Source organism: Haliotis asinina, chromosome 2 (assembly GCF_037392515.1).
Source record: "Haliotis asinina isolate JCU_RB_2024 chromosome 2, JCU_Hal_asi_v2, whole genome shotgun sequence".
Lineage (NCBI taxonomy): Eukaryota > Metazoa > Mollusca > Gastropoda > Lepetellida > Haliotidae > Haliotis > Haliotis asinina.
In genome coordinates this window covers 89,696,315-89,709,459 of record NC_090281.1, presented here as the reverse complement: position 1 = coordinate 89,709,459, position 13,145 = coordinate 89,696,315, and the positions used below count along the sequence as shown (strand labels likewise).

At 38.0% G+C, this 13,145-nt stretch overlaps 2 protein-coding genes across 2 annotated transcripts; both read left to right on the top strand.

Annotated features, from left to right (window-relative positions):
* Positions 1-393: 393 nt before the first annotated feature.
* LOC137272984 (uncharacterized) lies at positions 394-2,542 on the top strand. Its single transcript, XM_067805423.1, has 5 exons — positions 394-475; positions 893-1,023; positions 1,396-1,515; positions 1,658-1,804; positions 2,298-2,542. Exons 1-5 carry the CDS (start codon positions 461-463, stop codon positions 2,470-2,472), a joined length of 588 nt encoding a protein of 195 aa, XP_067661524.1. The 5' UTR covers positions 394-460; the 3' UTR covers positions 2,473-2,542.
* Positions 2,543-9,450: 6,908 nt separating this feature from the next.
* Positions 9,451-11,599, top strand: LOC137272983 (uncharacterized). The gene is made up of 5 exons (XM_067805422.1): positions 9,451-9,532; positions 9,950-10,080; positions 10,453-10,572; positions 10,715-10,861; positions 11,355-11,599. The coding sequence occupies exons 1-5, from the start codon at positions 9,518-9,520 to the stop codon at positions 11,527-11,529; spliced, it is 588 nt and encodes a 195-aa protein (XP_067661523.1). The 5' UTR covers positions 9,451-9,517; the 3' UTR covers positions 11,530-11,599.
* Positions 11,600-13,145: the final 1,546 nt, after the last annotated feature.

Below are 13,145 nucleotides of genomic sequence, written 5' to 3'. Positions count from 1 at the left end.
TCCACCCATCTAATCACTTTTCTTAATGAAACAAATTTCACGAAAATATTATCTGTTAAAACTTCTCACGACATAGCGAATCAAAATATATTCTAAATTTATTTATTTTCTAAACTCAGAAAAAGATTTTAGTATGCTGTTTCCCTGTCATTTTGCATTGAATTGAACTGAGCACGCCCAAGAGCGTCTTAATCTATATATAGAACTTTAAAGGTGGGGGCGTCTTATAAATATTCTCTTACAATTCTGTTCAATAGCTCTGTGAAGATCATCAGAGTGACGTGCCACCCGGATGTCACAACCAGGAAGTTCTACGCCTATTGGTGGAAGGTTATTTTGGGGGGTACCATGTGCTATATAATAAGCTGGGTAAGACGGAGTGGCAAGCATCTCTAGGACTGCAGGACAACTCACATATAAGCTGACAGAAGTTTGCATCTTACCAACCAGAATCGACACGATGGATCTCAAAATGGTGGGTACAAGTTGCCGGATTTCTTTTGGCAGAGTTATGTCATATAAAACCACCTCACAAGAAACATTGTCGATTATTTTGTTTTATCATACCGACTTGACACATAAGCAATTGCAAACGTTATTTTTGGAATGAATTGCTCTGATACTTTTGGTTGGAATTAGCCACAATCTGTCAAATGGTAAAGGTTAGCCAGTATTGAGATTTAGCTTCGGTAACAAAGAGAGACGGCAATGAAAGCATTCATTAGATTATTCAGCAGGTTAGAAATATCATATAAAACCATGTTTATTAATCTGAAGGTGGAATACTTTCTTCATATTTCATTCGTTTTATCGATATTTTATAAATATATAAATGTGCGTATGAATTTATGTTTTAGTACATAGGTACCTAAATTTACAAACTTGCTTCCAGATTATGCACCTATTCAGTGCATGTGTGCTGATCTGTGCTGTTGTTGGACAATGTCCGGCTCCAGATGACACTGTTTTGAGCTTGGAGCCCCACGATTCGTCAGCTGTCACACGATCATATTCCTCGGTCAGGTGAGTTCATGACTTACAATGCTCTAGCAATGATGCCATAAACATACGACTGATACCGCATTAACTATCAGCGGCTGGCATAAGTTAATGTAATTGTTATGCATAATAAATATAAATATATCTGATTATGAAGAAAGTACACATCCCAGTCTGTTGGTTATAAAATTAACAAGAAATAATTATTCGTTTGACATAAATTTATTAAGGGTTTTAGACCTCATGTTATGGTGAGTATCTTCAGGTAATTGTTTTTATGAAAACATTTGCAATTGTTTTCGGGATCGTACTGATAAATGTTTCAAAGTTGACATGTAGACATGAGAACAAAGGTTCCACATTTTCACGTAAAGGCTTCCTTTTATTTATTTCCAGAAGACAGGTATCAGCCTCTTCATCTGATCGGATGATCCAGATGTTCCTCAATACTCTTGAGAACAGCAAATGCGCGGACCTCAACACAATCCCTGAAGACAACCCCGACCTAACATCCAGGTAAAGAATACATATAAATGGAATATTTACAACCTTTTCATCTTGCAAATGTTCGAAAATTGATTCTGATTTGTCAAATTGATCATATCTATTAGTAAAAAATTCATTACTTGTTTCTAATACCTGTTCTCGGTTCCTGCAGGTCAAAGTCCAAGCCGGTGTTTCAGGTCAGTCTGGCCGTCAATGGATGCGAGCCATGTCCCCCAACGGTTCATTTCCTCGGTCGCTTCTACGGCAGCTGTTATGTCATCCAACCCCAGGAACAGCAAGTCCGATACGTCACCTGCAGGTGAGTTTCTCCATGGGTCGTCAAACTAGCTCTAATATTCACAGCAGGGTCAACTGGTTTTATTGGGAAGTTGTACTTTTCTATGGTCTTTGTATCATAATCTACATACCCATTGTGTGTAATATGCCATCTGACATGTTGGTTTTACAGTTTTAGGGCGAAGTGGGCCAATGGCTAGCAGGGAGCGATACAATGGTTGTCTCCCATTAGTTACACGCGCTTTTAGTTACCCAGTTTGAAATTGCCAACTCTCTGTTATATGGCCTCAGTCTCGTATTTACTGATATCTAAATAATTTCTTGCACGTAGATATACAATAGACGTCCTCGGATAATTTGTTCAAAACGCCCTTTTCCCAAACCAAAAATGAATTCGACATCAAGGATTACTAAACCAGAAGTTCTGACAAAAGAGCATCAGGCGGGGTTGGATTGTTAAAGTTGGTTACTTCATCACTACAACCATCTTATGTCATGTTTTTTTCTGACCTCAGCAAAACATGCCAGCAGCCATGCATGTGTTCCCGGAGCTACTGTCAGAGAACACGCTACTCCAAGGTCTGGTTCCTCTCTTACTGTACGAGAAATGTTGGAGTTGGAGGTTTCCAAAGCGGTTTAAACTTCCGATTCTTGTATCTCCCACAAGACTGCATGTGCAGAAACTATTAAGACAATAGTCTCGTGAACTATTAGTGACACAATATGTCTCTTTAAAAGATTTTAAACTTAAGTTGAAGAAAATGATTAATGTTGAAAAGCTTGAAAAGAAAATAGTTGTATTTTTATTGATTGTTGTTTTTGTCTTAGTGTTAGCTGTCTCATTGCCTTGCTATTCGACTCTTCCACAGACACTCCCAATGCCTGTGGCTCCCACAAGATTGCATGTGTAGAAACTATTTGAGTCAGTCTCGTGAGCTACTTGTGAACTAATGTTTCACTGTGAAAGCTTAAACCTAAAGTTAAAGAAATGTAATGCACTTCTTACGTTCAATGTTAACAATAAAGTGTTTATGTATTTATTGTTGTTCTGTTTTCATAATGTCAGCAGTCTTGTTATGTTATTATCTGTCAGCTGCAGTCAGGTGGTTTGCAATATAACCGAAAAAATATATGCTTGATTTATCTTTTAAGATACAGTAAACACAGGTTTCAACATACATTGTTACCACATATCAGATATACTCGGCATACTGATGAATACTCATAACAATGATAGCAGATCATATGATATACGCACCTGGGAGTTATACGAGATGCTGTCTAAAGTTATTCATGTTATCACGTGCCCACAGAAAGTAACCTGTCCGATCGGTGGTACAAACACAAGTAATTGCAAATAACATGTACACGTGAAAAATCCCAACACACACACACAGACACACACACACACACAGAGACACACACAGACACACACACACGGACACACGGGAACGTATCGTATAGTACAAGTATAAATATTGAATTGAAATTGTTGATAATACATGTTTATTTTTCTGACGAAATTGATGTTTGTATGAATTTAGGGTTACCATATGTTCCAGAGGTACACGGACATAGACACAGATAGAGACACACGCGCACGCACACAGATACACAGACACTCACCCACACGCACAGACACACTCGCGCACACAGATGCACAGACACTCACACACACGCAGAGACAGACGCACGCACACAGACACAGTCACAGACACGCATGTATGCAGACATTTGTAGAAAACTAAAACGTTGTTGTAATGATATAGTGGAGCGCTTAAACAGTATGGAGCATTGAAATGTAATAGGTTAAACATTGAAAATGTGTGTTTGTATTCATTTATATGATGGTTCCCAAGCTGAAACCGTGAATCAGTCCATAAAAAACTGAGTGTGAAAGCACCACACAACAAAGACATTGCAGTTGTAGGGGAGTCTGGCCATGAAATCCTTCTCCATCATGTGTCGTCTGCAATGGCTACCCAAAAGTGATGAAGGCTACAACATGTTGGCAGTGTAAAGAAATATTCACATATAGAACTTTTACATTTTTGACCGAAATTCTTTTACTGAAACTCTTTCATGTTGTCTGCAACACATATCTCCATAACAAGACTTTAACAATTACTTCACTGATAGGCGTACTCCATGAAAACCGAACATGGAGGTCACTATTTCTACTTTATACTTGAGTGAGTGAGTGAGTTTTAGCAATTTTCTAGCAATATCACGGCGGGGGACACCAGAAAATGGGTTCACACATTGTGCCCATGTGGGTACCTCATACTTGATTCTCTATGCAAGTGTATTACAGAACAAAGCTCAAAGCCGGTAACATTTACACAGTGTAATAGCGGTACTCATCTTCAGTTTAAGTATATATGTGTATGTTATTTGGAAACTCATCTTCAGTTTAAGTATATATGTGTATGTTATTTGGAAACTCGTTCCACTCTGGGTTCCATTTTGTATCTACCATATTCAATACGAAGAACTACGCCTTATGTTAGCCAAAGCCTGTCTATATTTCGTATATGTTAAATATGTTGTGTATTTCAGACCAAAGAGTAATTTTGATTACTGTTTTGATTTTGTGCTGTGTGATAAGCGCTGCTCGACGGTCTTGTTCATACCAAGGTGTTGATGTACATTGAAATTCGGTGATAACCGCAGTGATTTTCATCAAGACATTTTTTGAAGGAGAATACTGTTTACCATTTTGAAAAGTCTGGAGTAACATATTATATTTTTTATACCATATCGTGAAACTGGCAATTGAAAATGTATTACATCAATATTTAATATATCTTTAATTTGCATGAATGTAAGTGTCCAGTGTGATTTGAGATTGAGTTTTGAACTCCTGATGTCGTTTACACACGGTCATGTGGACAAACGTCCTATAGACCTATATATCTGACTCGTATAACATTGTAGGGACGAATTTGGTACCAAATATTGTGAACAAAAGACTGAAAGATAAGGGCTGAGGTTTGGATACAAGTGCTCCGAAAGATACTTCTGTTGCTGGCAGTGCTTCACCTTATACTTGTTTACCCAATGATACAAAAATAGCAAATGTTAATCTTTAACTCGTGTATCAGAGGCAAGATGTACCTCTGCCTATTGCATACGATAATACACTTCTGGTCAAAGTAATATTTATATCTAATAACCGTAGCCTGAGAGAAAATTAGATGACAACGTGAAGCATCTCCATAACCGTAACCTCATAAACAATATCCCGTGTCATATAAAAATTATTCATATTCATAGCCTTTACATCGTTGCTTTTGAAACTGTGAGCAGACTGAGTAGAACAGTCGAGGCACTGCATGCAGCGGGAGCGGTGCCGTTCTAACAGCTGAGTTTCTTAATATTCCGCTGTGTGTCGCATTGATATAACATTCTAATAACAACATTATACCACTTAGTTATTTTACATTGAAGATAAAAGAAAGTCAAACACTTTCTCAAGGGGGCATGTTTAAGCCATGCTCATTTTAATTTCAAGACCAGAACGAACAATAGGTGTGAGGAAATGTCTATCGTCAACATGCCGATCAGGAATATCATTTACCTGCGCGTTCACAGCAATTCGTTGCAGTCAGATCAAAAGACTATCACTTGCAACAACAATTTGAGTAAAAGAATTATCTGACAATCCCATGGGTTCACTGATTAAGCAAACATAAGACTTGTGACTTTTAATCCCATAATCCTTTAAGGACTAAATAGCTACTTCTCTCTTAAGAATGAAGATTTTTATGGATATCAACTTCTTTATTATGAGAGTTATTTATTCGGAGTTAATGCTTACTCCTTCATCAGGTGAATGAGAATGGGGTACAGAGCTATTTTTATATGTACAGGTCAAAAATAATAAGTGACACGTGGAATGAATTAACAAAAGCTGGAAGCCAGTATAAACAGTATAAAGAAGTACTGATAGGAAGCCGACAGTTATGATAACAATGATGGAAGCCAATGGTAAGATTATGTTTACATAACACAGATTGGGGATTAAGGACGATGTACGTGATTGGGGATTAAGGATGGAAGCCAATGGTGATGACATACACATGATAGCCTTAGGGTTAAGGATGATGTACGGATGATGATGAGGATGTACATGGGTGGATTGGCTATATATTGGCACACTGTTGTGTAAACACTGATGAATTACATAGATGGAATGCACACAGATAGACAAGATTAATTTATCAACAAGTCCCTTTGTAACAGTTTTTGTTGAATTAGTTTTGTTTTGGCAAAGACTTGAGAATAATTGCGTGAGACTTACAGTATAAACAAAGTAAATGACTAGAGAAGAGGATTAAATATCTATTTTCTGTGACATTTATCCATGACTTTTTCCTATAACATTTTCCTTTAACTCAGTTAAATACATAAGCTTTTAAATGATGAATGTGAAGTGAGTAAACCTAACGGGGCGCCTCATGAGCAAATATATACAAGTGTACATTCATATGTTCGTGTCTAAATCAACATTGTCGACTGTCACGTTTCTCTTTGTAACCCTCTGATCGGCTCGACGGCTCACTGAACTCATTCATTGTTGATTGTGTTTCATTTGTGTGTTTAACCGTCATTGTACTAACCCGGATGTTGGCCTTACGCACAGCTCTTGTGCGTCTACTTGAATAGATTCAGGATATAGGTCAGTGAAAGAGATTAGGCGAGTTCATTCGTTCTGTGGTGGCCAACTGTTTTTCTCACTTATACACTTCCGACATCACCAGATGAAGTATTTTCAGTATGTTGATACATATACGTACACGCTTATCTCATTACTCGCCAGCCTCGGTAGCAGGCATTGAGATTGCATTGTAATCAATAATCCAAGGGACCTCAGGGTCGATGGGGTAGTCTAGTGGTTAAGGCGTTCGCTCGTTACTTGGTTTCGATTCCCCACATGGGTACAATCTGCGAAGACCATTTCTTGTGTTCCCCGCAGTGACATTAGTGGAATATTGTTAAAAGCGGCGTAAAACTAAGCTCGCTCGCTCGCTCGCTCATTCACTCACTCACTCACTCACTCACTCACTCACTCACTCACTCACTCACTCACTCACTCACTCACTCACTCACTCACTCACTCACTCACTCACTCACTCACTCACTCACTCACTCACTCACTCACTCACTCACTCACTCACTCACTCACTCTGCTTCTCTCTCGCCCGCAAACGAAACCGCAGACAGGTTATAATTACGTAACTCTGCCGCCAGAGCCCTACAGTGACGTCATAGAAGGAACGATTTCCCGTTAAATGTGTAGAAAATGTGTAGGAAGCTCGTCATTTTGCTGACGTCACCAAAGACATGCCGAATTGTTGTGTTGCCGTCTATTGTTCCTTGGGGTCGGGTGACGGTGTCACTATGCACAGATTTCCACCAGACTCCGTAGTTTGTGCTTAAATTGGTTGTTTGTGTGTGCGAAGTGAGCTTTGTGGAAGCCTGTGGTATATACTAAATCGGATGGTTCGCCCCCAACCACGCTTCCAGGATAGAAATGGAGTTCAAGTTTCATAGAGTTTATATAATCAAGACTGCTTACTACACATTGCTGACCAAAAGGATTTTGCATGGATATATCGCTTTCTTGACTCAGCCTGTAACATAACCTAAACGAGGTCGGGGTCGAAGTGAAAATACTGCGCGATAAATTTCTTCACTTGCTAAATTTACTTGGTTTGTAACGTTCACTCACCAGTATGTAGACACTTGTCAATATACGTCTTTATACTTGGTCTCATAATCCTAATTACTTTATAATCATACTTGCATGCATTTTGAAGCTTAATAAAAAAGGAGCGATCTGCGAATGTATAACAGGAATGTAATATGTAGACATTTCATAGTTTTCCTATATGAATCATAATTCGCACGCACGCCCTAGTGTATGTCGTCTGCATCATTACACTTAACGACGAAAACAATGAATCTACGACAACTTATTAAAAGGAAAAATGCAAATATTAAAATGAAAGTTTTAGCCAGGTTACTTACTGTTTAGATCTGTGAAATCGTGCACTAACATTCGTGCACTCTGATGTAACAATGGCGTCGGACAAGGGGAAAATCTGTCACCGCTATAGTTTTCCATTTTCATAAATGATATTGAATCTCATTTACTTCATTCAGGCTGTAATGGTGCAAATCTAAATTATATTGAAGACGAAAATTTGGTTTAAAATGTTGTTAGTTTTATTATACGCAAATGATACAATAATGTATGATGAATCACCAAAGGGACAACAAGATGCTTAAACTCCTTTAAGAAGTATTGGAATGTATGAAATCTAAAAGTGAAAATAACCAAAACTAAAATAGTAATACATTTGCATTTGTGGGAGGACCACCAAAAAGCACAAAAAAAATTAAATTTAATTGGATGGTAAGCTGCTTGAAATAGTTGAAAGTTATACCTACCTCGGTATAACGATCCATGGAAACAGAAAACTCGTTTCAAGTATTAAAACTGTAAGTAATAGTGCTTCAAAGGCAATGTATAGTGCAGTTAAAACGCTAGAAAGTTAGACTTACCTTTAGACTGTTAATTGGTAGGATCTGTCTTAATGGTAACACCTATCTTGACCTGTGGTGCTGAAGTGGGGTCTTTCGAAAACCTTGAAATTTTAGAGAAAATTCATTACAAATTACAGGATTACACATTACAGGATTAAGAATTTCAACCCCTCGTTTTATGCGGTATGGGGAACTAGGAAGTTTCCCTACTAGACTTCTGATATATAAACGATTATTAAACTTTTGGCACAAGTTAACTAACCAAGAAGGTGTTTTTAAGCTTACTAACTTAATTTACAATCATTTATCATTCCACAGAAGTACAAATAAATATATAATCCCTGGTTACAGCACGTGAAATATATATTAGACAATACTGGACTCTCCTATGTTTTTGAAAATTCATCAATTTGCACAACCGACCGGCTGGTCTCGAAAGTTGAACACATTCTTAAAGATGACTTTATCCAAAACTGGCACAACGACATTTTATCTTGCCACACGCCGTTTCCTAAGTTTGATGTACATATCTCCTCTTTCCAAAACGTATTTCATTCCCATTGTTGAGATTTTGAACATTGTTTACGCATTAAGACGGGTCGCTGGTACAATATTCCAAGGGACGAGAGAACGTGCCAGCTATGAACTTCTGAAAGAATTGCAGACGAGTATCATTATATTTTCCATTGAAAAGGATCAGATACTTTGAGGAAGCAATATGTATCCACCCATCTAATCACTTTTCTTAATGAAACAAATTTCACGAAAATATTATCTGTTAAAACTTCTCACGACATAGCGAATCAAAATATATTCTAAATTTATTTATTTTCTAAAATCAGAAAAAGATTTTAGTATGCTGTTTCCCTGTCATTTTGCATTGAATTGAACTGAGCACGCCCAAGAGCGTCTTAATCTATATATAGAACTTTAAAGGTGGGGGCGTCTTATAATTATTCTCTTACAATTCTGTTCAATAGCTCTGTGAAGATCATCAGAGTGACGTGCCACCCGGATGTCACAACCAGGAAGTTCTACGCCTATTGGTGGAAGGTTATTTTGGGGGGTACCATGTGCTATATAATAAGCTGGGTAAGACGGAGTGGCAAGCATCTCTAGGACTGCAGGACAACTCACATATAAGCTGACAGAAGTTTGCATCTTACCAACCAGAATCGACACGATGGATCTCAAAATGGTGGGTACAAGTTGCCGGATTTCTTTTGGCAGAGTTATGTCATATAAAACCACCTCACAAGAAACATTGTCGATTATTTTGTTTTATCATACCGACTTGACACATAAGCAATTGCAAACGTTATTTTTGGAATGAATTGCTCTGATACTTTTGGTTGGAATTAGCCACAATCTGTCAAATGGTAAAGGTTAGCCAGTATTGAGATTTTGCTTCGGTAACAAAGAGAGACGGCAATGAAAGCATTCATTAGATTATTCAGCAGGTTAGAAATATCATATAAAACCATGTTTATTAATCTGAAGGTGGAATACTTTCTTCATATTTCATTCGTTTTATCGATATTTTATAAATATATAAATGTGCGTATGAATTTATGTTTTAGTACATAGGTACCTAAATTTACAAACTTGCTTCCAGATTATGCACCTATTCAGTGCATGTGTGCTGATCTGTGCTGTTGTTGGACAATGTCCGGCTCCAGATGACACTGTTTTGAGCTTGGAGCCCCACGATTCGTCAGCTGTCACACGATCATATTCCTCGGTCAGGTGAGTTCATGACTTACAATGCTCTAGCAATGATGCCATAAACATACGACTGATACCGCATTAACTATCAGCGGCTGGCATAAGTTAATGTAATTGTTATGCATAATAAATATAAATATATCTGATTATGAAGAAAGTACACATCCCAGTCTGTTGGTTATAAAATTAACAAGAAATAATTATTCGTTTGACATAAATTTATTAAGGGTTTTAGACCTCATGTTATGGTGAGTATCTTCAGGTAATTGTTTTTATGAAAACATTTGCAATTGTTTTCGGGATCGTACTGATAAATGTTTCAAAGTTGACATGTAGACATGAGAACAAAGGTTCCACATTTTCACGTAAAGGCTTCCTTTTATTTATTTCCAGAAGACAGGTATCAGCCTCTTCATCTGATCGGATGATCCAGATGTTCCTCAATACTCTTGAGAACAGCAAATGCGCGGACCTCAACACAATCCCTGAAGACAACCCCGACCTAACATCCAGGTAAAGAATACATATAAATGGAATATTTACAACCTTTTCATCTTGCAAATGTTCGAAAATTGATTCTGATTTGTCAAATTGATCATATCTATTAGTCAAAAATTCATTACTTGTTTCTAATACCTGTTCTCGGTTCCTGCAGGTCAAAGTCCAAGCCGGTGTTTCAGGTCAGTCTGGCCGTCAATGGATGCGAGCCATGTCCCCCAACGGTTCATTTCCTCGGTCGCTTCTACGGCAGCTGTTATGTCATCCAACCCCAGGAACAGCAAGTCCGATACGTCACCTGCAGGTGAGTTTCTCCATGGGTCGTCAAACTAGCTCTAATATTCACAGCAGGGTCAACTGGTTTTATTGGGAAGTTGTACTTTTCTATGGTCTTTGTATCATAATCTACATACCCATTGTGTGTAATATGCCATCTGACATGTTGGTTTTACAGTTTTAGGGCGAAGTGGGCCAATGGCTAGCAGGGAGCGATACAATGGTTGTCTCCCATTAGTTACACGCGCTTTTAGTTACCCAGTTTGAAATTGCCAACTCTCTGTTATATGGCCTCAGTCTCGTATTTACTGGTATCTAAATAATTTCTTGCACGTAGATATACAATAGACGTCCTCGGATAATTTGTTCAAAACGCCCTTTTCCCAAACCAAAAATGAATTCGACATCAAGGATTACTAAACCAGAAGTTCTGACAAAAGAGCATCAGGCGGGGTTGGATTGTTAAAGTTGGTTACTTCATCACTACAACCATCTTATGTCATGTTTTTTTCTGACCTCAGCAAAACATGCCAGCAGCCATGCATGTGTTCCCGGAGCTACTGTCAGAGAACACGCTACTCCAAGGTCTGGTTCCTCTCTTACTGTACGAGAAATGTTGGAGTTGGAGGTTTCCAAAGCGGTTTAAACTTCCGATTCTTGTATCTCCCACAAGACTGCATGTGCAGAAACTATTAAGACAATAGTCTCGTGAACTATTAGTGACACAATATGTCTCTTTAAAAGATTTTAAACTTAAGTTGAAGAAAATGATTAATGTTGAAAAGCTTGAAAAGAAAATAGTTGTATTTTTATTGATTGTTGTTTTTGTCTTAGTGTTAGCTGTCTCATTGCCTTGCTATTCGACTCTTCCACAGACACTCCCAATGCCTGTGGCTCCCACAAGATTGCATGTGTAGAAACTATTTGAGTCAGTCTCGTGAGCTACTTGTGAACTAATGTTTCACTGTGAAAGCTTAAACCTAAAGTTAAAGAAATGTAATGCACTTCTTACGTTCAATGTTAACAATAAAGTGTTTATGTATTTATTGTTGTTCTGTTTTCATAATGTCAGCAGTCTTGTTATGTTATTATCTGTCAGCTGCAGTCAGGTGGTTTGCAATATAACCGAAAAAATATATGCTTGATTTATCTTTTAAGATACAGTAAACACAGGTTTCAACATACATTGTTACCACATATCAGATATACTCGGCATACTGATGAATACTCATAACAATGATAGCAGATCATATGATATACGCACCTGGGAGTTATACGAGATGCTGTCTAAAGTTATTCATGTTATCACGTGCCCACAGAAAGTAACCTGTCCGATCGGTGGTACAAACACAAGTAATTGCAAATAACATGTACACGTGAAAAATCCCAACACACACACACACACACACACACAGAGACACACACAGACACACACACACGGACACACGGGAACGTATCGTATAGTACAAGTATAAATATTGAATTGAAATTGTTGATAATACATGTTTATTTTTCTGACGAAATTGATGTTTGTATGAATTTAGGGTTACCATATGTTCCAGAGGTACACGGACATAGACACAGATAGAGACACACGCGCACGCACACAGATACACAGACACTCACCCACACGCACAGACACACTCGCGCACACAGATGCACAGACACTCACACACACGCAGAGACAGACGCACGCACACAGACACAGTCACAGACACGCATGTATGCAGACATTTGTAGAAAACTAAAACGTTGTTGTAATGATATAGTGGAGCGCTTAAACAGTATGGAGCATTGAAATGTAATAGGTTAAACATTGAAAATGTGTGTTTGTATTCATTTATATGATGGTTCCCAAGCTGAAACCGTGAATCAGTCCATAAAAAACTGAGTGTGAAAGCACCACACAACAAAGACATTGCAGTTGTAGGGGAGTCTGGCCATGAAATCCTTCTCCATCATGTGTCGTCTGCAATGGCTACCCAAAAGTGATGAAGGCTACAACATGTTGGCAGTGTAAAGAAATATTCACATATAGAACTTTTACATTTTTGACCGAAATTCTTTTACTGAAACTCTTTCATGTTGTCTGCAACACATATCTCCATAACAAGACTTTAACAATTACTTCACTGATAGGCGTACTCCATGAAAACCGAACATGGAGGTCACTATTTCTACTTTATACTTGAGTGAGTGAGTGAGTTTTAGCAATTTTCTAGCAATATCACGGCGGGGGACACCAGAAAATGGGTTCACACATTGTGCCCATGTGGGTACCTCATACTTGATTCTCTATGCAAGTGTATTAC

Excerpts from the sequence above, each read along its gene's own strand:
- LOC137272984 (XM_067805423.1), top strand. Across the intron at positions 1,024-1,395 it reads CGATCATATTCCTCGGTCAG|AAGACAGGTATCAGCCTCTT; the intron begins GTGAGTTCATGA and ends ATTTATTTCCAG. Across the intron at positions 1,516-1,657 it reads AACCCCGACCTAACATCCAG|GTCAAAGTCCAAGCCGGTGT; the intron begins GTAAAGAATACA and ends CGGTTCCTGCAG.
- LOC137272983 (XM_067805422.1), top strand. Across the intron at positions 10,573-10,714 it reads AACCCCGACCTAACATCCAG|GTCAAAGTCCAAGCCGGTGT; the intron begins GTAAAGAATACA and ends CGGTTCCTGCAG. Across the intron at positions 10,862-11,354 it reads GTCCGATACGTCACCTGCAG|CAAAACATGCCAGCAGCCAT; the intron begins GTGAGTTTCTCC and ends TTCTGACCTCAG.